General features: G+C 55.0%; 11 protein-coding genes across 11 annotated transcripts; 4 read left to right on the top strand and 7 right to left on the bottom strand.

Moving 5' to 3' along the window:
* Nucleotides 1-1,518: 1,518 nt before the first annotated feature.
* GLA1 (glycoside hydrolase 15 protein) lies at nt 1,519-3,884 on the top strand (the record flags this gene model as incomplete). The annotated part of the gene is made up of 7 exons (XM_065756309.1): nt 1,519-1,816; nt 1,944-1,964; nt 2,015-2,215; nt 2,268-2,415; nt 2,467-2,540; nt 2,597-2,728; nt 2,791-3,884. 7 exons carry the CDS (start codon nt 1,519-1,521, stop codon nt 3,882-3,884), a joined length of 1,968 nt encoding a protein of 655 aa, XP_065615549.1.
* A 155-nt stretch (nt 3,885-4,039) lies between these two features.
* NRK1 (ribosylnicotinamide kinase) lies at nt 4,040-4,928 on the bottom strand (the record flags this gene model as incomplete). Its single annotated transcript, XM_053192974.1, has 3 exons — nt 4,040-4,573; nt 4,627-4,732; nt 4,789-4,928. 3 exons carry the CDS (start codon nt 4,926-4,928, stop codon nt 4,040-4,042), a joined length of 780 nt encoding a protein of 259 aa, XP_053049505.1.
* A 646-nt stretch (nt 4,929-5,574) lies between these two features.
* Nucleotides 5,575-6,361, top strand: N0V96_001750 (uncharacterized protein; the record flags this gene model as incomplete). The annotated part of the gene is made up of 2 exons (XM_053192973.2): nt 5,575-5,962; nt 6,036-6,361. The coding sequence occupies 2 exons, from the start codon at nt 5,575-5,577 to the stop codon at nt 6,359-6,361; spliced, it is 714 nt and encodes a 237-aa protein (XP_053049504.2).
* A 508-nt stretch (nt 6,362-6,869) lies between these two features.
* utp7 (putative U3 small nucleolar RNA-associated protein 7) lies at nt 6,870-8,592 on the bottom strand (the record flags this gene model as incomplete). Its single annotated transcript, XM_053192972.1, has 2 exons — nt 6,870-7,841; nt 7,897-8,592. The coding sequence occupies 2 exons, from the start codon at nt 8,590-8,592 to the stop codon at nt 6,870-6,872; spliced, it is 1,668 nt and encodes a 555-aa protein (XP_053049503.1).
* Nucleotides 8,593-9,041: 449 nt separating this feature from the next.
* TSR1 (ribosome biogenesis protein tsr1) lies at nt 9,042-11,545 on the top strand (the record flags this gene model as incomplete). The annotated part of the gene is made up of 2 exons (XM_053192971.1): nt 9,042-9,135; nt 9,219-11,545. The coding sequence occupies 2 exons, from the start codon at nt 9,042-9,044 to the stop codon at nt 11,543-11,545; spliced, it is 2,421 nt and encodes an 806-aa protein (XP_053049502.1).
* Nucleotides 11,546-11,787: 242 nt separating this feature from the next.
* On the bottom strand, nt 11,788-12,806 carry N0V96_001747 (uncharacterized protein; the record flags this gene model as incomplete). The annotated part of the gene is made up of 2 exons (XM_053192970.1): nt 11,788-12,427; nt 12,619-12,806. 2 exons carry the CDS (start codon nt 12,804-12,806, stop codon nt 11,788-11,790), a joined length of 828 nt encoding a protein of 275 aa, XP_053049501.1.
* A 579-nt stretch (nt 12,807-13,385) lies between these two features.
* YPI1 (Type 1 phosphatases regulator ypi1) lies at nt 13,386-13,988 on the bottom strand (the record flags this gene model as incomplete). The annotated part of the gene is made up of 2 exons (XM_053192969.2): nt 13,386-13,735; nt 13,796-13,988. 2 exons carry the CDS (start codon nt 13,986-13,988, stop codon nt 13,386-13,388), a joined length of 543 nt encoding a protein of 180 aa, XP_053049500.2.
* Nucleotides 13,989-15,887: 1,899 nt separating this feature from the next.
* Nucleotides 15,888-17,965, bottom strand: GEP3 (Mitochondrial ribosome small subunit biogenesis protein; the record flags this gene model as incomplete). The annotated part of the gene is made up of 3 exons (XM_065756308.1): nt 15,888-16,273; nt 16,341-17,561; nt 17,614-17,965. 3 exons carry the CDS (start codon nt 17,963-17,965, stop codon nt 15,888-15,890), a joined length of 1,959 nt encoding a protein of 652 aa, XP_065615548.1.
* A 480-nt stretch (nt 17,966-18,445) lies between these two features.
* On the top strand, nt 18,446-19,260 carry N0V96_001744 (uncharacterized protein; the record flags this gene model as incomplete). Its single annotated transcript, XM_065756307.1, has 3 exons — nt 18,446-18,454; nt 18,625-18,731; nt 18,816-19,260. 3 exons carry the CDS (start codon nt 18,446-18,448, stop codon nt 19,258-19,260), a joined length of 561 nt encoding a protein of 186 aa, XP_065615547.1.
* A 487-nt stretch (nt 19,261-19,747) lies between these two features.
* HUL4 (putative E3 ubiquitin-protein ligase) lies at nt 19,748-23,135 on the bottom strand (the record flags this gene model as incomplete). The annotated part of the gene is made up of 2 exons (XM_053192966.2): nt 19,748-20,670; nt 20,723-23,135. The coding sequence occupies 2 exons, from the start codon at nt 23,133-23,135 to the stop codon at nt 19,748-19,750; spliced, it is 3,336 nt and encodes a 1,111-aa protein (XP_053049497.2).
* Nucleotides 23,136-26,222: 3,087 nt separating this feature from the next.
* N0V96_001742 (uncharacterized protein) lies at nt 26,223-27,038 on the bottom strand (the record flags this gene model as incomplete). The annotated part of the gene is made up of 2 exons (XM_053192965.1): nt 26,223-26,898; nt 26,959-27,038. The coding sequence occupies 2 exons, from the start codon at nt 27,036-27,038 to the stop codon at nt 26,223-26,225; spliced, it is 756 nt and encodes a 251-aa protein (XP_053049496.1).
* Nucleotides 27,039-27,095: the final 57 nt, after the last annotated feature.

Below are 27,095 nucleotides of genomic sequence, written 5' to 3'. Positions count from 1 at the left end.
ACCATTTGGAACCGAGTCGCGGCCATCTTGTTTGCGCCTAGCCCAGAGACCACTTTTGAAGATACTGTTACCAGGTTCTTACATGAAATATCCCATGTCTAGCACCATTCTTACCTAAGAAGACATGTGAAAGACCTACGGGCAATAATCGATAGACGAGCCACGATTTTCTCCACGGGCTCTTTCTCGGCGCATCCCGTGCCTGGCGCCGTCATCTCAAGCTTGCGCCGTTCGACGATGCATGTTGCTCCTGCATCTCGGTGCCCACCCTCTCGCTTCTCAAGTTCTCAATACCATCAGAGTTTGTCGGTTACGGCGCAGAGTCCCCGTTCTGGATATCCCGGCCGGCCGTGTCAACGGGGCCAAGTTGGCCAACATGTGGGATGGCCGGTGCGGGGTGCAGCCGTGTGATCTGGGGTAGCTATTGGCATGGCTAACTCTCTCGTCCGGCCCGATATCAACAGGAGACTCCGCCGTAACATCGTCACACTTCATACAGCTTGGTCGACGCTACTGCACGGCAGCAAATGAGCAAGCTGTAAAAAGGACGTTTCGGCTTTGAGGGCGAGGGAGTTTCCGCATTGATGATGTCGACTTGCTTGATGGCATCACACCACCAGCAAGCGCCGGTGGGTGAGGAAGCATCGCATGCCCAGCTTCTAGATGCCGATGGGACATGAGGCTGGCTCGAATGGGACAACAACGACAGCTGTTAGTCGCCTCTCCTTTCAAGTGATCCAGAGCATCATTCGCTTTCTCAGGTTCGTCCGATTCCGACAAGTGTAGGCTTCAGACAAAGGCCGCTCCCACTCCAATACGCATTAAGCTCATCAGCAGTGCAAGCCATCCAATGTCTTAGTCGTTCGATCAAGCCTAAGCCTCGGGAAGGAGTGTGCGGGGAACGCTTAAACCTCCTCCGCCTCCTCCACTACCCCAATGAGTCCTTCATCATAGCAACCAATAACACCCCGCAGTTCCTGGCGGAAAGGACCGAACGACAAGGTTGTCTGATCTACTTGGCCTTGGAGACGACATCACTCGACCCCTGTCTGCTATCCTTGCTGCCTACCTGAGGTGACCTTCTAGTAATACAACCAACCTGGTCCACGTGCGGCCTGTACGGCATCGTCTGAGCTGGGATTCTTGTTACCCTTGTCTCACGGCACTGCTGGAGCACTTGTACGTGCCGGCACTGGTACTATTCACAAAAGAACTCGAAGAAGTTGAGACTGAGGTCGACGAAAGCTGGAAAATTGGGCGTGTGCTCCACAACCGGGGGGCTTTGGAGGAATTATTGAACGGTTCGACCAAATTCCTCTCGCTGTTGTGCCGACATAGGTCCAGCTTCTAGCTCGTGGCGAGGGGCATCTTGGTTGTTCGTGAGACTAATGCAGGCCAGCTTGACAGCTCGGTGATACTCCAGCATTCGGGCCTTCGAGGCACATCAAAGCAACCCACCCTAAATACATCCCCTGCTCTACAGCTTCTTCGTGCCTCGCGAAGAAGTATATAATCATCATGGTTTACCTACAACATGTCATGTCGGGAAGCCTGGCACACAACACCACAGAGCGTCTTACACAGCCCATCATGAAGCTTCTCACTTCTGCTCTTCTGCTTGGGTCACTCGCCACCCAGACGATCTTTGGCTATCCCGGCGGCCAGTTTGTCAAGAGGGACGTCGACTCCTTCATTGCCACTGAGACTCCCATAGCCCTTGCGCAGCTGCTCTGCAATATTGGCCCGAATGGTTGTCATGCTCAAGGCGTCAGCTCTGGCATCGTCATTGCTTCTCCGGACAAGACTGACCCACCGTGTAAGTTAAGTTCTGTTGGTGACAAACCTCAAGCGGAGAAACGAGCGGCGGGACAAATCCATCGACCTGTTCTCCGAGGGGCAAACCATGGTACCTTGATTCAGGGACTCTTGCTAATGTTTCACAGATTTCTACACATGGACTAGAGGTAAACGTAATCTGCCAGTGGTTTCACTGCAGAAACTGACAGGTCCATAGATGCTGGCCTCGTCTTCAAGGCTGTAGTAGACATCTTCACCAACAGCTACGATGCCAACCTCCAGACCAACATCCAGAACTACATTGCTTCTCAAGCTCGCCTCCAGGGAGTCTCGAACCCTTCCGGAGGCTTGGGTGATGGTGCCGGTCTTGGCGAGCCAAAGTTCGAAGTAAACTTGGCCCCCTTCACGGGTGCTTGGGGTATGTTGGAAATTTGCCACTGGATTTGAGGCGCATACTAATATTGACTCAGGACGACCTCAGAGAGATGGTCCGGCGCTGCGAGCCATTGCCATCATCGGGTACGCGAAATGGCTCGTATCAAACGGCTACTCGTCTACTGCCTCATCCGTCTTGTGGCCGGTGATCCGCAATGACTTGGCATATGTTGCCCAGTACTGGTAAGAAGACCAGACTACAAGTGGCTATGAGCATACCTGACTTGTCTCTAGGAACCAGACTGGTTTCGATCTGTGGGAGGAGGTCCAGGGAAGCTCTTTCTTCACCGTCGCCAGCCAACATCGCGGTATGTTCACCTCAATTATATGATGAACAGTCATCAAGACTAACTCAAGAAACTAGCTCTTGTTGAGGGCAGCGCATTGGCCCGGTCTCTTGGACAGTCTTGCGCAGCTTGTGATGCCGTAGCCCCCCAAGTCTTGTGTTTCTTGGGCAGATTCTGGAACCCGTCTGGTAACTTTATGGTTGCAAACAGTGAGTTCATGAGCACAATCTTAAATGCCTGTCAGTGAACCACGCAGTCTAACTCCATCAAGTCAACGGAAACGGAAGATCCGGCCGTGATGCCAACGTCATCCTCGCCTCCATTCACAACTTCGACCCGGCCGCAGCCTGCGACGCGGCGACTTTCCAGCCCTGCAGTGACAAAGCCCTTGCCAGCCACAAGGTCGTCGTAGATTCTTTCCGCTCCATCTACGCGATCAACAACGGTATCGCCCAATCCGCCGCCGTCGCAGTCGGCAGATACCCCGAAGACAGCTACTACAACGGAAACCCGTGGTACCTCAACACCCTGGCCGCCGCTGAGCAGCTCTACGACGCCCTCTACGTCTGGAAGCAGCAAGGATCCATCACCGTCACCCAGACGTCACTGGCCTTCTTCCGAGACCGTGACGGCTCCGTAGCACCCGGGACGTACGCTTCTGGGTCATCAACCTACAACTCGCTCATTAATACCGTCAGCGCCTACGCGGACGGTTTCATGAACGTGGTCGCGACCTACGCCCAGTCCAACGGCTCGCTCGCCGAGCAGTTCTCGCGCAGCAACGGCCAGCCCCTTTCGGCGGACGACCTCACCTGGTCTTACGCGGCCTTCCTCACAGCCGCACAGCGCCGCGCCAACGTCATTCCCAAGGGCTGGGTCGGCTCTGCCACCTCGGTCCCGGGTACGTGCCAGGCCACCTCCATCGCCGGCTCGTACTCCAGCGCCACGGCGACTTCGTTCCCTGCCAACCAGACGCCTGGTGGAGGGGGCGGATCACCTACGGGAACTACTACGGGGGCTACGCCGACCGCGACGGGATGTCCTATTGCCAGCTCCGTGCTCGTTACTTTCAACGCCCGGGTCGTGACGCAGTTCGGCCAGACGATCAAATTAGTGGGTAGCACCGCCGCCCTCGGAAGCTGGAACCCGAGCAATGCCATCGCTTTGAGTGCTTCGGGATACACCTCGGCCAACCCCATCTGGTCTGTGACCATCGAGCTGCCGGCTGGTACGACGTTCCAGTACAAGTACATCAACGTTGCCAGCGGTGGTGCCGTCACTTGGGAGAGTGACCCCAACCGCAGCTACACCGTCCCGTCAACCTGCTCGTCGACGGCTACAAAGTCTGATACCTGGCAAGGATAGTTATCTTGAAATACCTTGGTGGTTCACCGTCTTTGACAACAGCTGCTTGAAGTTATTTCAAACACCCTAGGGAAAGGGGTGAAGTACATACGCTTATCTTCTTGCACATTGTTTTGAATCTTAGTTCGATATATCATGAAATCCTGCTGGTCTTCTTAGGCTTTCTCAGAAGCACGCTTCTCCAACTCCGTGATGATGGTGTCAACAGTCCACTCCAGAGTAGTCTCCATATCAATATCCAGTCCCTTGCCAACCTGTGCCTTAATGTTCTTCTCACTTAACACCTCCGCATTCAACTTTCCTTCGACGTCTCCATTCTCAAAAAGCCATGAGTGGGACTCGACATAGTTAGGCCAGACAATCTTGTCCACGTACCCAGGAGGGTCTTGCCAGAACCCCTCCAGAGTGACATACCCATCGCGGGCCTCGCGCCTCTGCGTCGCCTTGGCGCGGCTCACGAGGAGAAACAGCTTGATGTCGATGAGCTCCATGGTCGTCTCCATCTCCTTGCAGTAGAGAAGGAAGCCATCAAAGAGACAGACATTGAGCTTGCCCTCGGTGAAGATGGCGTGTCCTGGCTTGCCGGGCTGGAGCCAGGCTTCGACTTTAGCTTTCATGGCGGCGATCTTGTTATCCGAGACTGGGCACTTTCCGACGGAGTTTTGGTCTTCTTTCGAATCTACAAAGGGCTGATATTGTGTGAGAAGCGTGAGGGAGATTATACTATTCGAGTGGAACTTACAGGGAAAGTACCATTTTCACGAATGTGAACTAGAGCCTTTTCCATGTCGGGGATAGATATCGATTCAAGACAGTCCCAGTCCAAGAGACCATTCTTGCTTGGTAATCTGTCGGAAATGTAAGCAAGACTTGACCGTCATCATGATTTGTGTGGACTTCTTACTCGGATTCGGCTTTGTAGAAATCGTCCTCATGGAGGATAAAGGTACTGGGAAATATGTCTCTCAGTAGACGAGCGAGTGTCGTCTTCCCGCTGGAAGAGCAGCCGCTCAACCCGACAATCACGGCATTCTTCCCCGCCATCTTGAAGCTTTATCGTGAAGCGCCTCGCGGGAGGTATGTCTGTGAGTTGTGAGCGAGTGTGTCTATGAGAATAGCAAACTTGTTGCGTGTTGCTTTCAGACTTGATGAGGAACACTGACATAGATTAAAGTAGAGAGACCCGTTTTATGAGTCGTCGCCCATTAAGACAGACCGCCAGTTGCTAAACTGTGAATACGCGGGAGATAGTCGCAGCCAAGTCTTGATCTGAGATTCCGGCTTGTAGTAGCTTACTGTTAGATTGTTGGATCCCCATGGAAGTTAATCAACCCCACCACTACCCCTCCCCAGTCAGAATATCAGATAGTGGGGGCACCTTCCGCTGAAGGGTCCCCGGGAGCGGCGGTCCAGGGGGTTTCAGCCAAATCCAGGCAGGCCAAGGCAGGCAAGTCAAGCCCCTGGCGTGCGTCATCCGGGCCTGGCGAAGCGCTGTCCGATAGACCTGGAATTCGGACCTCGACGTCTCCAATTCCATCCATCCAATCCTATCCCACAAAAAAGTTGCAGTTCATCCCATCTTGTCCGCCCAACTCCTCCATATTGTCCCGGCGTTTCTCAGCAATTCTCTCCTTAAACCTTTCGAGCCCACACCGAAACACCTCTACAATACCGAACAGGCCGCGCAACAATGGCGGACACAGGCGGCCAGCAGACAGCCGTGGTGCTGTCGACATCCATCGTCGCCCTCATGACGGGCTTCCTCCTCGGCGTCTACTCGATCCGCGGCTACCTCATCTCCCCCGAACTGCGCTCCGAAGCCCGCGCCAACTTCGATGACCCTGTCGAGAGTGAGGAGTCCGACATTGACGAGGACGATACTGTTCTCGACCATGCGCCCAACTGGGCCAATGGCCTAGATGCCGACCGCCGTGACGGTCTGCGCCAGCGCAAGGGCAATGCCTCCGAGAAGCCCGCCTCTTCCAAGAAGCCCAACCCGGCTGGCACACCGCTGGTGGATAAAAATGAGGAGTGCAAGCTCGTGCTCGTCGTCCGGACGGACCTGGGCATGACCAAGGGTATGTTCTTGCTCTTCTCTCACTAACCCCCCTGAAAGGCGATCCATGGCTTACCAATCTCCCTCCTTTATAGGCAAGATGGCAGCGCAAGCCTCGCACGCGACTCTGGCATGCTACAAGTCCCTTTCCAAGATCGCAGCGAAAGACCCCTCGTCCCCCGCCGCCAAGATTCTTTCCCGCTGGGAGAATCTTGGTCAGGCCAAGATTGCCGTTCAGATCAAGAATCAGAACGAGATGCTCGAGCTCATGGGCAAGGCGCGTAGCCTCGGCGTCACCTCCGAGGTAATTGCCGATGCCGGCCGGACACAAATCGAGGCCGGCAGTCTGACTGTGCTGGGCGTTGGCCCTGCGCCCAGGAGCTTGGTTGACCAGATTACGGGACACTTGAAGCTGCTGTAAAGGCGATCTGAGAAATCCACATGGTTTCTTACGGAAGAAAAGTTATTATGGGAATATAGACTCTGGGAACATACACGAATGAAGCGTAATGGCGTACGGTACATAAAAGTAGGCGAAGAACTGATGTATTTCGCTTTACATGCGGACATGAGATATGTCCTGGAATGATGATCAAAAGTCACGCTGCTTACGCCAATGTTGATGAAGTTGATTTTTGTGACTTGACTCAAATGCCTACCTAGTTTGTCTCTGCTGAGGAGCTTGATACTGGAGGAGAAAAATCGTACAGGGACCGGTGGAAAGAAAACACCTAGAAGTAGATATAGCAACAGGCAATGTTTTACAGAGAAGACAGAGAGTATAGAGAATATCTTCCAGATTCGGGTATTCATGGTCACTAAGGGAGCAAATGCCTAAAACGCCTTTTTACATGCAACCAACTCCCCCTGTTCCAACTTTTTGTCAACACTTTTTACAGCCACGATTTCCTACTTCCTCATCATTCGCATTATTCCTTGCGCGCAAACCTCGACAGCGCCGGGCCGAGATCAGCCTCGGCCTCCTGGTTCTTGCTCTCCCTCTCCTTCTTGCGCTTCTCCCATATCTCATCAACCTTCATCCTCTTCTCGTCAATGATGTTCTTCTTCCTCTGCTTGCGCAGATACTTCTTCAACGCGCCGTTCTTGCCCCTGGCGCGGTTCTTGATCTCCTCCTCGACGGACAGCGGCTTCGCGTCCAGGTCCTTCTCGGCCTTGCGCTGCGCGGCCGAGCGCAGGTCAATGTTGCCGATAAAGTTGGGGTCCAGGGCAATCATCTCGGGCTTGAGCTTGTTCAACAGGCCCTTGACCTCTGCCTCCTGTCTCTGCTTCTTGGTCTCGAAGGGGTTGACCTCGAGGGCGTCGAAGTTGGCCTCGCCGGCGCCGGGGATGAGGTGTGAGGAGAAACCCTCGTCGTGGCCGGTGCCGAGGACGTCCTCAAAGGGGCACCACCGCACGCGCTCGACGCGTCTGCCTTCGCCTCCGAGAGCCATGTACGGGCTTTGGATCTTCTCCTGGACAGGTATGTTCTTGTTGAACAGGTCCTTCCAGACGCTCGTCTGCGTGCCCCATCCGACGGCCGTGAGACCCGAGTCGGAGATGGCTACTGAGGATGCGGGTGTTCTCGTAAAGTACTGGTTTACTTCCCTGAACATTCTGATGTCCCAGACGGCCATCTTGCAGTCTTGGCCGGTGGAGACCATGTATCGGCCCTCGCGGTCAACGGCTAATGATCTTACCGGTCCTCTATGCGCCAGGAGCTTGACGAGGGGGTCGGTCTGGTTGGGTGACCAGAGAGTGACTGTGCCGTTCTGGTGTCCTACGTGGAATACGGCGTTCCAGGGGTTCTGGGTCATGGCTGTTGGGGGGCCGAGCTTGGTGGGGATCTCGGAGACGATGTCGCCGGTCGAAACGTCCTGGTATTTGAGGAAACCTGTTGATGCCTGTGACCATTGTCAGCGAAGCTCAAAGCTCGCATCCCTACTTTTGAAAACTTACCACTGTACCAAGCAGGAAATGGTAGGGGAGAAACTCCATGTGTGTGACCTCCATGTGTTTCCTCAAGCAGTGAATCTCTACACCATTGTGATCGTAGATGTACACATACTTCTTCTGCGCAACAGCAAAGAATTGGTTGTTGTGCAGCCACCGCACATCCCTAATCGTCTCATTGAGTTGAATCTCGCACCCCAGCTTGCCTTCCCTCCAGTCAAACGTCGCAAGGTGACCTTTCCGCCCCGCGAGCAGCAGTTCCCTGCCGTTACGGGTGTATTCGCCGACGTACGGCCCCAGCTCCTCCAGCTTCAGCTCAAAGCGCTTCTGTGCCGTCGTGACGGAGACACCCTCGGTGATCTCATCCTGGCGGACCTTGTACGTCCTCTCGAGCTCCGTCTCGGGCTCGAGGAAGCCGCTGCTGTTCTCGAGAAGGATCTCGGCGTCCTTGGCCTTGATGGTGGCGTCGCGGTATTTGTTCTCGAGCTTGGAAAGGTTGGTGCGCAGCTTCTTATCCTTGATCGATTTCATGTTGACGCTCTTGCCGCGGCCGTACGACTTGTTCGCCTCCTTGAGCCTCCGGATCTTCTCTCGCTCCTCGCGCGGGACGAGGTCGGTGCGGCGCTTCACCTGCACGGCGCCATTGGAGTGCGGGTTGTCTCTCCGCGATATCGTCTGCGTCTCGGGTGTATCGATATCCATGGCGGGCAAACGGGTTGTGAGGTTTGTGTCGTGGCTCGCAGGTCTGGAGTTCTCGTGGAGTGCCGTCGCGAAGGGTCCCTACAAGGAAAAAAAAGTTCACTGAGGTGCTCGACAATAGCGACTCGGCCCAAAATTTCTTCGGCTCTTCTGTTATCGGGATCCTGGTTCGAGCGTATCTTATCACCCAAGCCAGTGCCCCGCAGAAACTTTTACCAGGCCAATGGACGTCTCCAGATAACGCACGCACGAATTCAAAAAAATAGTCGGTCAAAGTACCCCTCCATCCGCATCACAGGCGCAAATCCGTCCAAAAAGTCCAAAAATTGCGCCGTACTCGACCAAGTCTCGATTTCGACTGTGAAAAGTAGTAAAAGGAGCCTCTGTTCAACCTGGCTTCGCTACCTTTTCGTTTCAAGGCTGGGGGAGACGGGAAACCGCCCGCCGCGACCATGAGTCACTCTCACCGACCGACGACCAAAGTCACCCACAAGCCCTTCAAGTCCAAGCATGCGTCCAAGGGTGCGCTGAGGGACGCCGCCAAAGGTTCGCCTCCAGATTCTCCCTCACCCAAAATTCGAGGGCGCATTTTTCCTTGGAATTTTCAAACTAATGTTTGGTTTGAATAGGCAGGCTCCCGGGTGACGAAAAGGGGCAGCGAAAGACACCTCACCAGCAAGTTCTGTCCAAATTCGACCGACGAAACCAGGCCAAGCAGCGCCAGATCGCCAAACGCAAGGAGAGATTGGAGGAAGCTAGCTTATTTGTCGGAAGGGATGGCGCACCGAGAATCGTAGCGGTCGTGCCCCTATGCCAGGATGGTGACGCCGCGGTCGCCATCAAGCAGTTGAACGAGAGTGTGGACATCGAGGCCGAAGTGGGGGAGACGCCGTTCAGAGTCTCCGTCGACAGATTCAAGCAGAAGGTCCAATACATCCCCCTCAAGCGGGACCTGAATGCAGTTTTGGACGCCACTCGAGTTGCGGACTTTGTAGTGGTCATGCTATCCGCCGACGTCGAGGTCGATGATCTCGGAGAGCTGATGCTGAGGAGTCTGGAGAGCCAGGGTCTCTCGACCCTCTTCACCGTTGTCTACGGCGTGGACAAGATCGACCAAGCCAAGCACAAGCAGTCCACCCTCGGTTCCTTGAGGTCATACATCACCCACTTCCACCCCGAGCAGGAGAAGCTCTACCAGCTGGAGAACAGACAAGAGTGCGCCAACCTCATGAGGTCACTCTGCAACACCACACCAAAGGGTGTCAGGTGGCGTGAGGATAGGAGTTGGATGTTGGCCGAAGAAATCAAGTTCGCCAGCTCAGGACTTGACTCAACGGTCATCACCGGTGTCGTTAGGGGGCGTGGCTTGAAGGCCAACCGCCTGGTTCAGCTGGGCGACTTTGGCACGTTCCAGATCGAGAAGATTACGAGTGCCCCGTTGCCCAAGAAGCTGAAGAGGGGCGAAATGGCCGTGGAGGAGACCGAGACCGAGGAGACTCTCGATACCCCTGATGAAGACCAGGACGATCTGGCAGAGCTGGCCCCTGATGCGCCGATGGAAGACGACGAAATGGAAGCGGCTGAGCCGCCAGAGATTCAGAAGGGTGTGCTCCTCGACGACCACCACTACTTCAACGACGACTATTACGAGGCCGCGGAAGCCAAGACCAGAGTCCCCAAGGGAACGTCCAACTACCAAGCGGCATGGTACCTCGGCGACGACATGTCAGACTCAGGTTCCGACATGGAGGACTTTGAGATGCAAGACGGCGACTCTGAAGAGGACGAGGCCCGCCCCGAGGATGGTCTCGAGGGTGCCGCGCCCAGGGAGCCCACCGAGGGCGCGCCCACAACGTACGCACAGTCCGAAAAGTTCATCGAGCCGGATGAAGAGGAGGACGCTGCCGGTCTCGCCGCTTACCGCGCGCGCAAGACGGATGAGGTCGAAGACGACAAGGAGTTCCCCGACGAGATCGAGCTGCACCCGGGTGTCCTAGCGCGCGAGCGCCTGCAACGGTACAGAGGTCTCAAGAGCCTGCGGACGAGCGAGTGGCTCGAGAGCGAAGACCGGGCCTACGAGCCCGAGGAGTGGCGCAAGCTCCTCCAGATCCCAGACTACCAGGCGTCCCGGTCGCGGTCCACCCGCGAGGCCCTCGTCGGCGGCGTCGCCCCCGGCACCCGCGTCCACGTCTATCTCAAGGGCGTCCCGGCGTCCTTTGAGAAGTCGCACCAGCCCGGCCGGCCGGTGACGCTCTTCTCCCTCCTGCGCCACGAGCAGAAGAAGACGGCCGTCAATTACCTCTTCAACCTCAGCGCAGACCACGACAAGTCCATCAAGGCCAAGGAGGAGCTCATCGTGCAGTGCGGCCCCCGCCGCTTCACCATCAACCCCGTCTTCTCCCAGCCGGGCAACACGCCCAACAACGTGCACAAGTTTGCCAGATACCTCCATCCAGGCCAGTCCGCCGTCGCGACCTTCATGGGTCCCGTCACCTGGGGCGCTGTCCCCGTGCTGTTCTTCAAGCGCACCGAACCCACATCCGGGGACGCCGAGGGGGATTCTGCCCTCAACCTGACGCTCGTGGGCACCGGCACCGCCCTGCCGTCATCGACGAACCGCGTCATCGCCAAGCGCGCCATCCTGACGGGTCACCCGTACCACATCCACAAGAAGATCGTTACCATCCGCTACATGTTCTTCAACCGCGAGGACGTCGAGTGGTTCAAGGCCCTGCCGCTGTGGACCAAGCGCGGCCGCACCGGCTTCATGAAGGAGCCCCTCGGTACCCACGGGTACTTCAAGGCGACCTTCGACGCCCGTATCAACCCGCAGGACTCTGTTGGTGTCAGTCTGTATAAGCGTGTGTTCCCGCGCAACGCAGTCCCCTTTGAGGGGCCTCTCCTTGAGGCTGGCGTCCCGGAGCTGGTCGAGGAGGGTGATGTGATGATGGAGTAAAGGAAAAAAAAATATAGGCCAAGGGAAAAAATAAAATAAAAGTCAGACATGATGAGATGGAAATGCCAAAAAAGGGGTGCGCCCCGGGAAAAGAATGCATAGATATTAGCAGTAACGTCGGCTATAGATACAGGTCTGATGCCATCCTCCGGAGTTTTTTGAAAAGAGAGATTCGTTCAACTTTTTTTTGCATCAACCCTCACTTCTTACATTCTTCCAACGTTCGATGGCACATATGCTACTCAAGCCTTGAGGCTGTCAAGGCCCTCTGTAGGCCGCGGTCCGCCCGCAGCCCTACGGTTCTCCTCGGCACCACTCGCCTTCCACGCGCTAAGCATGAGGTTGACAATGTGATCAACGGCAACATTCTTCTTCACCTGCGCAAACACAGTAGGCCCGCCCTCGCGCATCTTGCGCGCGTCCCTCTCCATGACGCCCAGATCGGCGCCCACAATCTCGGCCAGATCCGTCTTGTTCACAACCAGCAAGTCGCTCTGTGTGATACCCGGACCGCCCTTGCGCGGGATCTTGTCGCCTCCCGAGACGTCAATGACGTAGATGATGTAATCGGCCAGCTCGCGGGAGTAGTTGGCGGCCAGGTTGTCGCCGCCGGACTCGATGAGGAGCAGGTCGGCGTCGAACTCGCGGTGGAGATCCTCGAGGGCGGCGAGGTTGGCCGAGATGTCCTCGCGCACGGCGGCGTGCGGGCAGCCGCCCGTCTCGATGGCGCGGATGCGCGGGGCGGGCAGGGCCTTGTGGCGGGTGAGGAATTCGGCGTCCTCGCGGGTGAAAATGTCGTTTGTGACGGCGGCGATGGAGTATTTTTCGCGCAGGGCGAGGCAGAGGGCGAGCATCAGAGCTGTCTTGCCGGAGCCGACTGGTCTGAGATTTTGGTAATTCGTGTCAGCCTTTCTTTCGTATTCCATTGCCATTGGGATTCGATTGTTCATGTCCAATTTGATGCTGGACATGTATGCCGAGGGCGCATCTAGCAAGCCATGTGGCCCTCCGAATAGTAAGAGTTGAGCGGTTTTTGAGCCGACCTCAGGAGTTGGATTGCAAATTGAACTCACCCTCCAATACCAATTGTGAAAGCACGATCGCTCCAGTTTCTGCCCTCGACAATGGGCATCTCGCGGCCGAGATAACTTCCAGGACCATCAAGGATCTCGTGGGAGTGGCCGTGCTCCTGGGCATTGAAGCCGCCCTCGTGGGAGTGCGCGTGGCCATGAGGGCCGTCGTGTGAGTGCTCGTGAGACATGATTGTGTGAGGAAAGTATGAATTGTGCTTAGATGAAGGCTCTTCCGAACGGACTTTACAGTAGTACGAGGAAGAGAGGCTTTGTGAAGCTGTAGCTTATATGGCGGAAGCTGTTGAAGAATGGCGGGGTTACGTCTGAGCACTGTCAAGGGATCGCGGGGTCCTTAACTTATCGCAGCGATAAGATCTCAGCGCGTTGTGCCCGGGCGTGCGAGAGCTGGTCCCCCCACGGCCGCCGCCGGCGCACTCAGTGCGGGGACACACCGCTCTCCTCCGGGTCCGCGAAAGGAGGGACTCCAGCGACGAGGCTCAGCACTCGAATAGGATTAACAGATCGATCATCCGTCTCTGCAGCCGTTTTTTGTCATATCATATGTCAAAGGTCCCACACTGAGTGAGCAGAGAATCACTATCTATACTTGTAAAACATCTTGTATTCGTGCTGCCGCCCGTCGCACCCACTAGGGGCCGTAGATATGCTCATCCGTGAACCATGCACCAATCCACTTCAACGCCTAAAATATGCATCGCCAATCATAAATCAACCATCTCATGCTCTCCAGCTTGTGCTCCCTCCACTCAAGCCTTGGCCGGCGAACCACTGCTCCCCTCATCCTTGGGCTTAGGCGGCTTCGGCACCCTCTCATACGCATTCGGGCTAGGCCGCCTCTTCTCGCTCCCCTCGCGATTAGCCTTCCTCCCATGCCCGTGGCCGCTGTGGTCGTGATCGTGGTCGTCGCAGTCGTGGTCATGGTCTCCTCGCTTGCCGCTCTTCTTGCCTTTGCCCTTACCCTTGTGGTCTCCCGAGGGTACCCTCCTACGCCCGCCGTTGGTGTCCGCCTCCGAGTCGGAAGAGTCGTCAGAGGAGTCCGAGGAGGACTCGTCGCTGGACTCGTCTACGCCTTTGGGGCGGTGGTAGATGCAGCAGACTGTGAAGTTACGTTAGTCGGTCATATATGTGACTAGATGACAGGGCGAGGTCAACTCACCTTTTGAGCTCTTGCGTCCCAGGCCCTCGTTATCCACCACGTCTTCCGCCCATCGCACCGACTGCCTAGATGGAGCGTGGGCACCTCTCAGCCGCAGGATCGCCTGCGTACCCGTCCTGCTCTGCGTTTCTGTCTGGGTCTGTGAGGGACCTGGTGCCGACCGCTGCGGCAAGCGATCTTGTAGGCCCGCCATTGTGGTGGGAAATTTGGTGCAAGCAGGTTATGCGAAGTCGAAGGGTGGCAATGTTTGGTGTGGTCGTGTGCTGCCGATGCAGTCACTTCTTCTTCGCGGGGGCGCTTCTCACACCGATGAACCCCCGATCTTGTAAAAGTTGCTGGAACTTCTCGAATGGTAAGACTTGATGCAGTCGCAAATCTGTAGCTGTCGTGCGTGCTGGAGAGTCTGTTGCGTACTGATTCGTTACCCGGCGGGAAGATCGAGGATATTCAGGGGTTCGTGTGTCCGTAGGGATTTGCCTATTTGTAAGTTTGGAGGAAGGCAAACAGGGTGGGATGCTTTCTAGATCCTTATTTTTTTTCCCCCCTGGAGGGGCGGGAAAGCATGCGGGCGACGGTCACAGGCCAAACATGGAAACCCCCGATTATTCAGGTACAGCCTGGGCATGACCTAGGCGATTCAGTGCTACCAACCCCACGTCATTCCCTGAAGATCCACAACCCACAGACGGCCAAGAGCCGGAGCCACGGCCGGGCCAGTCAATTCCAGGGACGCACCGGCGCGGCGAGAAGGTTCCGGATTCGGTGATCCAAACGGTCCCGGGTGTCGGCCACTGTCAACAGCTCAACCACTCCGTCACACTTCGACTGTATCCAAGGCTCATGACACGCCGCGCATTTCCCATGCGTAAGTTGGTTTGTGGGAATGGCCAGTGCTTTGGAAGGGGCGAGAAAGGGGGGAGCAAGAGTGGTCCTGCTACCTTGCTGCCCTGCTACGTACTTAACTGATTCTATTGATCCTGCTGCCTTGCTGTCTTGCAACCTTCCTGCCATTCTTGGTCTGCTACCTCTCTGACCTGCCACCTTCCTATACTTTTTGCTATCCTGCTACGTACCTTACTGATCCTGGCACAGGTCTGATACCTATATCAACCCACCTACCCACCCACGTCCAACCTCCCACTCTTCTCTTCCTCAAGCAGCTGCAAGCACGACAAGTCACGATCAAGGTACCGGTGTAACTCACATTCCAGAGACACTGGGAAGGCGACATTGAATAAAGTGCTTGCCAAGACAGATATTTTCAGCTCCTCTCAAAGTATTCTTTTTGCCTTAAGTATTGGTGTCTCGCGCAGTATTCCATAATGAATATAGTCCAGAAGGTTTGTATTCCTCTTCCTATACCCCTCCCTTTGCCGATTGCTAACCACAATCAGTGCTTGCGTGCTGGTTTACGACGCACCCCCTACCCGCTGCTCCCGGTGGTACAAACGCGCACAATGTCATTCGGTAACTCGAACAATGGACAACCGAGAAATAACACTCCAGATGACTTTCAAGCTTTAGTCATTACACGGCTCGACAGGCTTGATGCTATGTCGCGCATTGTTCACGCGTAAAGTGGTTTAAGGAAATGTCCAGGTCATCAGTGTTGTACATCCGAAATCAGCAACGCCTGTATCCATCAACTGCTAAATGGCGTCAATACCTACGGGCATACCTTCCTAAGGGGCCGTAACACATTTTATATCTATCCGACCCTGTTTTCCACATATTCGCCTACGAATGGTTTCAAAATAATATAGGAGTTAGAGAAAGACTAGAGACGGGGGAGGAGCTTAGAGACGGAGGAGAAGCTTAGAGATGGGAGAGGAGCCTAGAGATAGGAGAGAAGATTAGAGGTAGGGGAAACACCGCCCGGAGACGTATATACTAACGGAAGTATTAGATAGGATACTATTAGCGAGATTTATATAGTAGACCTATATAGAAGGGTTGTGTAGTGAATGTGTGTAGTGAATGGTAGATTCTTGTTATTATTACATGGTGTTTACATATGGGTATCGCATGCAAATATTCTACAGATGGTGTACATAGTATGTGTTTGTGTTGGGGGGAGATGTTACAAGACCATTCAAGCATCCGCTGCAAGAGCTCTCTTGGCAGCCTTAGCCGCCTTCTTCGCGCCCTTCATGCTCTTGCGCGGACGGCTCTTCATCTCCTTCTTGGGGGACTTATTCAGAAGCCACGCGTTCATCGGCAGACGAGTGCCGACGAACCTGCCCTCGGGCGTCCAGACTTCGACGACGGGCCAGTTGGGCTCGTCGGGGTTCCGGGCGGGTTTCGCGGGCTTCTCCTCCTCCTTCTTCTTCTGCTTCTCGACCTTGGGTGGGCCGGCCTGGTCGATTGAGGCCAGCTCCATTTTGGCGAAGCCATCCACAGGCTCAGGCTCGACCTCGAGTTCGGGCTCGGGTTCAGGTTCCTCCTCCATCAGGGACGGCGCGCAGCCGGCAAACAGGTCTTTGGTCCGCACCTGCGCCACAATCTCGACCCATCCGCACCCCTCGATGAGGATATCGGTGGCCACCACGCGCCAGGGGGAGGTCCTCGACCTTTCTACGGCCGACGTCCTTGCGGGTGAGGGGTCCCGCGCGTTCCTTGGTCACGTCGTACTTGAGCTCAAAAGAGCCCGCGAGCTTGAGCTTCTCGGCAATACCGGGGGCGGCGATATTGGGCACGCGATCGGATTCCCTCGTCTGCTGCTGGAACTCGATGGCCTTCGCCGTGGATGTCGCGTGTTCGGGAATAGGGGTGAAGTTGTAGGCGAGGAAGACGAGGTCCGGCGTCGTGGGCGTGATGCGGATCAGGCTTCCGAGCAGGAGGGACTGACCAGGTTTTAGGGATTGCTGTTCGGGCTTGATTCGGTGGTGCATGATGAGATCCTGGCGGTGCTCAGGCTTGACGTATCTCTCGAGATCCGATCTAGCCACTCCAGGTAGATCAATCAGCTCACCCTTGCCATTGCCAAAAGGAATTCGAATAGGAGAAGCCGTCGTGCCTGGAAGAGAGGAGACCGTAGGCATCTCCGGATAATCTGTTTCGGGACGAGCAGGAGGCAGCAAAGCATCCAGTTCGAAACGATCTGAGTCGTTCTCAAAGTTTCCCCTCGCAGCATAGTGGGCGCCGTCGCTATCCTCCTCCTTTGCAAATAAGGAGATCTGCACAGGGTTCTTTGATGGGAGAGATGCCGAAGTGCCCTTTGGGAATACCGAGTCAAACAGTTGACTCTTTCCAACATTGACCTTGCCAACCATCCAGCCCGCACCGCCACGCTTGTAAATCTCCTCCTTGAGCGACTTGGTCCACCACCCTCGCTGGGCGCTGACGCACTTGACGTTGCCCAGTCTGATGAGCTGTCCAAACTTGCCCAGCGACCGACGCAGAACCTCTCTCAGGTACGGCATGAGCGAGTCCACCTGCTCCTTCTTCGGCGCCAGCAGATCCGACCGTGTGATGATGAAGCTCATGTCGAACTTGCGATCTTTGAAGTATCTCCCAGCCCTGTTCCTACGGTTTTTGTGCTTCAAGTTGGCGTCGAGGACTTGGTGCAGCTTCGGAATGAACGACATTGGGAAATCGGCGGCGTCGATTACGTGGTATATATGGTTATTCTTGAAGGGGGACTCCTCGATCGTCTCGCGCAGGGCGTCGACCGTCGGGTGGTAGATTGGCTCTCCGGCATGGTGGTGCACCAGCTTGTGGCATCGGTCGCAGAGCGGTACTCTCTTTGGTTTGGGACCTGATGCTGCTGCAATTTATTAGCATCTACGGTAGACGCAGCACAACAGTAGAATACGCACTTGTAACGTCTGAACCCAGTTCCTCCCCAAAACGCAGCGTCTTCGGGTCCAAGCCAAGTTGAGCCAGCTGTTCCTCGCTCATCTTCTGCAGGACCTCATCAATGACCTTGTCTTCCTCCCGCGCCTCCATTTCCGCATCTTCCATGATACCCTTAGGCGCGAGATACTCCTTCACGGCTTTCCTGCTCAGGTCGTAGTACCCAGCATGCCCGGCCTCCGTCGTTTGGCTCAATGCGCCGCAGCCACTACATGATAGCGGAAGGGTTCTCCGTGGGATCTTGGTCGATTCGTCAGCAGGAGGTAACGGGGCCGCCGCTGCCGGTTCGGATATCGTAGTCGCCTCGACGTGCATACAGCGTCGCTGTCTGTAGGGAAGGTTGCGGTGCGCATCTCCAGCCGGCGCAAAGCAGTGTCGCGCAGACGCGGTGGTGAGGGATGGACAGAGGTAGACCGGAACTTCACCCAAGGCGGCCCGGTCCCCAATACTCATGGCACTCCTGAGCCATCTCGAAGACAAGGCGCGATGCATCGTCGCAAAAGCATCAAGAAACGAATGTCGTAGATTGGGTGTTAGCTTCAGGACTTTTGGGGGTCCTGGCAGCTTTTCGACTAGACAAGCACCTAGGAAATTCTAGAAATTTTGGGGACGATCAACGTCCGAGCTACCCCGATAAGAGTTCCAGCATCCCTTATCGCCGGACAATCATTTGCCCCCGTCCCGAAAAATCCAAGGGTCGCGGGCAATTTTCAGACTCCCGACCACGCGACTGACATCGAGAAGTGCCTGGTGTGAAGTGCAGTTTTAAGATACCCTGAAGAGACTACCGCCAAGATGACTCGTGTAGGACAGAGATGGCACGCTCTACGAGCTGTAGGTTTCCTTAGGCCATTGAATTGTTCATGACGAACTTAGAAAGCTAACTTGCTGGTGAACAGAAGGTACTTACATCCCGCTCGAGACCTACACCCCCGACATAGCTCCCAGGAATAGCTTCAATTGACACCCGCCAGATCCTCAACATCCGCTTCGGCCTCGGCGCCGCAAAACTGCCTCCAAATGTGACGAGGATACACATGGAGTTCGCCAGGCGCGTAGATGGCGGCCACTTCGGACCCAAGTTCGTCTGCCCTCCTCTGCGAGAGCCTCACCACCTCTCCTCAAGGAATACCAAACTAACCACTTCTTTTCCAATCATCCACAGGAAATTCTGGCGCGACATGCTCCCCCGCCTAAAATACTACAACCCCGCCGTCCCCATGATTGTAAACCGCAAAAACAACAACGAAGGCGCCGCCATAATGTCCGTCTACTTCTCCACCTCGGGCGAACCACTCGAACCCTCCACCCTCCCGCAACCCTCCTCCTCGGCAATCGACAATTCCAAAGCCCCCGCGCCCCTCGAAGGGCTCGAGCGCGTCGTCAAGATCGACATGAAGAACAAGCACTCGGAGGAAATCTACGAGCACTTCCTCCAAGAGACAAAGGCCGAGGCCGTGCTTCCCGGTCCCGAGGACGAGGCGGATATGAAGGCCGTTGAAGAGCTGAAGGCCAAGGGTGACAAGGATCGGAAGCGGGTGGCCAAGATCCTCGAGGAGGAGAGGAGGGAGAAGGCTATGCTTGCCAGGGCGCGTGCTGAGTCTAGCTAATGGATGATAAGGAGATGGAGGGGGGGAGGCAGAACAAAAAAAGTATGTACGAGGGCGGGCGTGGAGAAGAAACCGAAAAAAGTGTATGAATATCCTGTACAAAATGTACCAAAAAGAATCTCTGCAGAATGAGAAATGCTCTGGGTTGTATTCTGACCGGTCGGCTGACTTGATGGGCTACTTGACCAAGTCCTAGTCGTGATCACAAATGCAAGCTTGGGAGGCACTGAATGCTGTCAACTGCAATTATGGTTGGAAACGAAACAAAATCTTTTCCTTTAAAAACTAGCCACGGGCTTATCGCCCATGTTCATCCAAAACCTTGACGCCGCCCACCACCGAAGAAAGACCAACAAGCTGTAGGTCGTTGTGAATCTGCCAGCCATACCGTCTAGATGCATGCTGCTACCCTTTGCAGGGCTGCGGTTTGTCTTTCTGTAAACTCCGATATCGATGCTCCCTGTAGCTCATTTGACACATGATACGCTTATTTCAAACCAAAGCCTTCGCTCTCGTGCACGGCGGTCCATAGCATGTGCTCTAGTCTCTCCCTTGACCCATAACGGCGCAGGGCCAGCATATTGAAGCATGTTCGAGCGATGGGATACCTGTTCTCATCATCGCCTAGACACGTAATCTTGATCGGAAGAAGAGCAGCACCCATGGCCGGCACTCTGTCCGTACCGGTGATGAAGGAGAGAAGCTTCCTCTGCTCATCAGGAGTTGCATTCTTGAAGGCATCCCAGAACCATCCTATGACTGGCTCTACCCCATCAGGGTTCTTCGAACCCCAGTTGTCGTACTCAGCCACGCCCCTCAGGGCGTCCACGTCGAGTGCCGTATCTGAGCCTCGAACAAGCAGTTCAATCTCCTCAGGTCGAAACAGCGACAGAGCGTTGCCGCCACACACAGTGTAAAACCCACGTTTGAAGGGCTCAAACTGTCGGGCGACCGCCGTCTCGAGCAGGTACCTGACGTATAATGTGACGTACTCTGCTCTGTTTGCATTCGTGACTGGCTTCCTCTCTCCTCCCGGGCAGAGCGGGACCTGCATCACAGTTCCGTACTTCTCAATGTCCACAACGAAGTCCAGCTGGAAAGTCGCCTCAACGTCACCGTCATACTCAAGAAGTTGTTTGAGGCCACTAGCTAAACGCGGGCGATACTCTGCCAGATCTTCTAGCGTGTAGTTCATGGTAGGCCGAGGATGGGCAGATGGGCCTGACGACGAACTAGGGGCGGAAGCAAGAAGCTTTCGGAATGCAAAAGGCGGCAGTGCCACGTCGAGGATGGTGGAGTTGTATATGGCCAGACCCATGACAACGCCAACCAGGAAGAACTGGTCAGAAGTCTCAAAGGCGTTGGGGTTGAAATAGCAGAACTGAGAGTCCTCGTCGTAGATAAACATGCCTGTAATGAAGTGTTAAAAACAGACTCAGACCTGACGCAGACTGATACGTACCATGCTCGGGGTTGAACACTTCACGCACGAGGAGAAGAAACCATTCTTTCTTCAAGCCACCGGCGTCGAGCCCCTCCTCGCCTTTGAAAACGATGCGTAACCCCTTCTTGATGTCTTCGCTCCCGCTTCCAATGACTTCGCTCACAGCCTTCAAACTGTCGTCAACCAGGCACTCTCTTCGAACATCAAGCACCAAGAATTGTGTAACGTTCCTCCTTGTCATGATGCTGTCGAAAAAGGCGTCCCGGGCCTTGGTCATCTGTTGCCTTCGTGCGTCGTGCTCCAGGATCTGGGACTTGGCCCACATGCTCAACAGAAACGGATACTGGCAGAACGAGAACTTTCCCCTCTTCGATTCCCATGCTTCGAACTCGGCTACCAAGTCGGTGTAGTCAATCATGGTGTTGTAAAAGTCACTCGTAGGAATGATTTGTCCATGTGCCTGTATGCCTCCTCTGTGAGTACTGCTACTCATATTTCCCGTCTGATCCGGGCGCCGAATGTGCGTCATATTATTTGCCGCAAACACTAGAGAGAGAACTCTGGCGGCGGCCCGGATTTGCCAGTCTTCATTATATACCATCTTCTTTTGTTGCTCCTTCTGTTGCTTTGAGGAGCTACGCTGCGTTCCTAGCGCTGCGTGCAGCGAGGCTGCTGAATGCCCGGCACTCATGTTCGGAATCAGCCCGGCTGTTATGTCAACTCTGACCTCGTGTTTCTTCTCATTCTGGCGAATGAGTCTGTAAGTTAGAAACCCAGCGGCAAGGTCTTTGATCTTGATGAATCTGGCCTCCGAATACCGCGCGAACCAAGTGGTTAAGTGGTTCTGGCATGAAGTCGATGAATTCGAAATCAAGCCCAGGATCCGCTTGATAATGACGGAATGTTGTCCGGATACGGGTCCGGTTTTCAAGGTCGATCTGTCTTCCCTAATGATCTCATCGCGTTTCAGCGATGGACGCCTGTCATTGCTTCCTCGGCCTTGGAAGGCATTCGACTCCCCGTAGAGCAGCGGGTTCTCCAAGATGATGAGAAGATATCTCAGGTCTTCTGGATCAGTCATCGGCCGCCCAGGACGCTTGAGTAGTGTTTCAATGGCTTTCAATAGGGTCCTGTGGGTATGGTCTTGGCCGAAGAGTAATTGGGACTCGATGGCTCGGAGCTCTGTTGCCGATAAAGGGTCTGCCTCCGAATCTCGGGTTATCTCCTCATAAATGGACATCCATGATTCCGCAGCATTGATCACCGATCTGTACCACTCTGTGACTTGATTCCATTCCACCTGCGGCGAGCGAGACGTGATGAAGGAAGGGGCATCCTCCATCCGCTGTGAGGCCGATCGCTTGTGGCGTGTCCCTCCCTGACTTTGGTTCCCAGTCCACCACGTCCCGTTCTCGGCGAAGTCACCAAGCAACAGAAGCTTAGGGTCGAGATCACACACGGGAGATTCGGAATGCTGCTCTGCGAACTTAGGCTCGGGTCTGGGGACAGGGGGCCGCCGCGATGCCGACTCACTCCCTGAGCGAGTGGCTACGACAGGCCGACGAGAAAGGAACGAAGAGTTGACGCAGTGGAATGAACTGAAGCAGGTGGTAATGTAGTCTTCAAGCGGCCTAAATATCCTCTTTGGGTCATCGGCATCTGAGAATCTGGGACCCGCCGGCCGTGGAGCACTGGCGTCTGCCGTGAGCTGGCGCATGGAGGGCCTCTCGGGGTAAGAAGACGAAAATGACCGGGCCGTCGGGGGTAGACGCAGCGGATGCACGTTGGGATTTGGGCGAAGCGTAGGCTGCTCGGGGAAGAGGTAGCCAGAGCCATTGCCTTGGCTTCTCTCCCGCCTGTGCTGTGGACCTCCTGTCGTTCTCGAAGTACAGGGCCGTTCAGTCTGTTCCCGAAACGGACTGGGGGTTGCGTGCCTCTCGGCGGCGACCTCGCGGTGTTCATCCTCTGAGCTCGAGGACCTCCTAATCGCCCTCGCCAGATGTGCATGGATGGATTGCCGGATCAGTCTCTTGGTCTGGTCGAGTGAAATAGGCCTGGTCTCATATCGTTCTGCCGGGCGTGTGGTCTGTTTCTGAGGCGACGTCGACTCTTGAGACGGGCGCTGTAGCCATTTGGGGCCGCTGTTGGATCTGGAGGGTAGCTGGTCCGGGTGGATGTCATTGATGGTTACACAGACTGTGCATTTGAAGACCTTCAGCTCGCGTGGCCAGCGCACGAGAGAGCCGCAGGTCATGCAATTGCCAGTCGCAAAGTCCCTACTGCCACCACTGGTGCCTCCCCTCTTGTGTGTAGTGTTGTTGTTGCCGGGCGGCTTCGTCATGACGGGCGCATCGTCTTCGGAATCGGTGTCATGGGAGGTGTCGGGGCGCTTCTTCTTGCTGGAGAATAGCGAAGGGAATGGGTGGCTCATGGAGCGGGAATGTGTCGGACGGCGCGGGCGTCTTGGGTGGAAATCGGATTCGGAAGAGCTCGAGTCGGCATGGAGGTGGGAGTTATCCAAAATCGCATAGCTGTCGGGCAGTCGTCCCAGCTGGCCAGGTGGTGCAGTGTGCGAGGGGCTGTGTATTCGGGAGACAAGGTCGGCGGAAGTTTGACGGAGAGTAGGAGGGCGAGGAGGTGGAGCATGACGTTGCGACGACCAAGGAGCAATGTTTGCGAGCGATGCCGTCTAAACTCTGCGACAACAGCAAGGGCACCTGGCCAGCTTGGTCTGCAAGCAGCAAATCGGCATGGAGAAATGAGGATGTACGAGAAGGCAAGGTTAGGTTTTTCTCACGGTCTGTCTTTTCTCTTTCTCTCTCTCTCTTTCTAAATGCTTCCCACCGTGCCCAAGGAAGGTAGTTGAAGTAAAAGTGAGACGATGGAGGACGAGGGGGGTGGGAAAGTGAGGTGCGGCTGGAAGTGGGAGAGAGGGAGGGGAGAGCCTGCACTTTGAATTGAGTTGAAGGCGTGTCTCGTCCAACAAGTGTGGATGTAAGTCAAAGGGACGAGACAGGACACGGCATGACACTTGCTGCAGGAGAGGGCAGGCTTCACGATGCAGGTAGTAATAACAAGGCGCGCAAAGAGTAATTGTCCGACGCACCCATGCTGGGATTATGCTGTTGTGATGGGTTCTAGCTGCAGGATACTGCTGTACGAACATAACAAGAGGCCATGGAGCTAAAGCAACACCGACAAGGCGGATGGCCCAGCATCTAGGAAACTCGATACCAAATATTAAGTGTGTACTAAGTGAAAGTGACAAACGGCCTCGTTGTTTTTGTTATGGTGCCAATAGGTTAGTTACGGTACTTGGAGCTTGGGGTGCTTGGGTCCGGCTGGAGGTAGTGGAATTGACCGTCTCTAGTGTCCCAGCCAACAATTTGCGCCGAGCACATGCACACACACACAAACATATGAGAATAGGTATCAGACGACGGTACGGACATGTAAACGGCATTCGGGGGTGATGGTCTTTGAACTGAGCGCCGCGGCGCTGTGCCCGTTCCTCTAGAAATGCATCCTTGGCCACAGACTGACTACCTGACAGCAAGAGACTGAGAGCTGAGAGTCGACTCGACTCGAGCTCGGCCGAGGGAGGGAATGAAAATTGAACAATGCAACGGCAGCAGTGTCCCGAACCAAGACACTCCCTATGCTAGATTCCATGTTCTCTCATCTCAATCTCGTCAGGTCTCGTATTCGACAGTCGACGCTGGGCGCACATGGAGCCGAGAGCGAATCAGCAGGCTGCGTATGTCAGGGCAAACATATTAGTACACCAGGAGTGATTAAACTGCTGATCCCTGTGAAGCGCCGGGTGGCTGACTGAGTGCCCTTTCGAGTTTCCCACAGATGTGTTTACTCTCCCTGATATTGGTTCCGAATAATAACCTTCGAGAAAGAAACAAGTCTACAGTTACACTCTGATACACGGTTCACTGCTCCTTACCTCTCTGACTTGCAGGTAGGTATCCGTACTTATGTCAAAAGATGAAGGGGGCCAGTTTCCATGTCTAATTGTTGTACAACGTACCAGTACGAACCTGAGGTAGGGTACCTACCTTGATGCATGAACTGCTAAAGAGCTTGCTGTAATTAAGGTCCCAGAAACGTCAAACATGATCAGCTACGCTGCCAATTTAACATAAGGTAACAGAATCATCAGCCTGGACAGCTGTGGAGTGACATAAAATGTTGCAATTTCCTAATGACGACCCCTGCTCCAAGTGTTTTTATTTTATTTTATTGAGGGACGGATAAGTAACTGGAGGTGTATTTTAGGGGTCCTGGGCTGAGTGCCTGAAGCAGGGGCCCTTTTGGCTGGGTCAGCACTCAGCTCCAGACTCCAGTGTAACCCAACTCGCCAAACCAAACAAAACCAAGCCGACCGCGGCTGTGAGAATCCCTGCAGGGGAACACTCCCAGTCTCCAGCGTGCATGCCCTCCCGCTATTGCCCTGCCTTAGCACACCAGTCACGCTGCAGCTAGCGGTCCAAGGTCGCACTTCCCCGAGACCGGCACTCGGCGGGGGGAACTTCGGGAGACCTGACGGACGGTTTGTTCCTCCCTGACCTAAATTCTACCTAGGTACCTTGAGTCCCCAGGGCAGGTCCCAATCCACCCAGGTCGTTTCCTTCCGAGTCCCGTCGGTGCCATCCAGCGCCAAGCCCGGCGACCTTAACCTCGAATGTGGGGGAAAGAAGTAATCGCGGATCCCCGTTTCGTCGATGACAGGCCCCTGCCATTGGATCTCTGCTTCGGACCTTTGCTGGTGCACACTTTTGCTCCCTCGACCTTACACTACGGGAGTCTCCACCCTCGACCTTCACCACATAAGGTAGCTTCAGCAGATGACAACTGGCACTACACACTGCCTCGGCCGTTTCAGCATTTCGGTGCATCCATGACACGCCCTCGAACCCGACTCTTCAACTTCGCTGTCCAAGTCCGGACAACTGGGATCCCCCAAGCTCCACTCGGAGGAAGCTTCAGGCGAACAGCTCCGGAGCTGACGGCCGCCGTGACGTCAATTCTTGTCTTGTCCGTCCTCGCGAGCTACCATACAGCCAATGTCTGCGCACTCGAAACCTCGAGCGATCAAAGGCAGCACAGCATCGGCCGCTGCCTGTAACCGTAGTTATTATCGTCTTCGAGAGCTGTTTTCTAGACCTGGTTCGGTTGTTCTCTAGATCAATGACATAGGCCAATTGCCTGCGGACGGGCCGGTGGAGGGAATCTAATGGAGAAGACAGCAAGAGCCAGGAGAGTGTTTTGTCCTGCTTCTGGCCATCTCTCTTTCAATCGATAGCACAAAGGCTGCCAAATGTCAACAACCATGAGATATGCGGTGCTTAACTACCATTGGTCGTATGTCGCTCGCTTATCGTCTCTGCTGACAACTCCAGATCAATGCATCATACATAGGAAATATGTGGGTGTTTGCGAACATTGTCATATTCTCATTCGTCATAACGTATGAACAGCTACCTGGTTATCGCCTCGCTCCCAAACTCTACAGCATCTGCGCAAATTGCGGCGATACCGAGAATTGGCAGTTGATAAACTTGATCGTGTCGTTGCACCAGTTGGACTCCTTTGTTCCGGTGCCAACCATTCTTGCCTTGTCCGAGGCCTTGGCCCCCTTCTTGAGCGTACCCTGCAATGTGCTCTCGAAGTCGCCCTTCACAATCGTCAGGTCACCCTCCAGCTCTGCCAGTACCTCACCGCTTTCGCTTCGGAGCTCGAACATGCTGATGCCGTGGTTAATTTCCAATGGGCTGGGGTTGTACACCTTCATCGTGTTGACGAAACCACCGCCGCGCTCCGCAGAGTTGACCTGCGCGATCTTGGGGCCGCCCATGCCAACGATGGGCACGTCCTTTGCGTATTTGACCTTGGCGGACAGGCCGAGCGCCTTGATTGTGCAGTCGCCGTTGTCGAGTCGCAACACCAAGCTCTCGTCGCACATGATGGCTTTGACGAACGCCATGAAGGCATTGCGGTCGAGGATCTTGATGAGCTGGTCCTTGACGACAACCTCTGTACCTCCGGACTTGGTCTTGACTTCGGGAAGATCCAGCTTGCCAAAGCAGCCGCCGTTAAACATCATGTCGACGGTCATCGGTGCCATTGTCGCGCCCATGGGTCCCGTGCCTGTGACCCTGCTCACGATTCCCATGACAAAGGTGCTGTAATTCGCACAGCAGTCAGATTTATGTCACAGAATGCCGCCAAATGGAGTGACTTACTCAGCCGTGGGCTGGGAGATCTTAATGTGTTCCACCTCCAGCTTGGAGCGGTTGAGAATGGCCTGGGTGATGGCGTCCATTTTGGCTAGTGTGCTGATTTGTGGAAGCGCTAGGGGAGTGGTGACGTTCAGTAAGCT

This window comes from Colletotrichum fioriniae (genome assembly GCF_027942845.1).
Source record: "Colletotrichum fioriniae strain IMI 355084 chromosome Unknown scaffold_1, whole genome shotgun sequence".
NCBI classification, from domain to species: domain Eukaryota; kingdom Fungi; phylum Ascomycota; class Sordariomycetes; order Glomerellales; family Glomerellaceae; genus Colletotrichum; species Colletotrichum fioriniae.
This window is presented reverse-complemented; position numbering and strand designations above follow the sequence as displayed.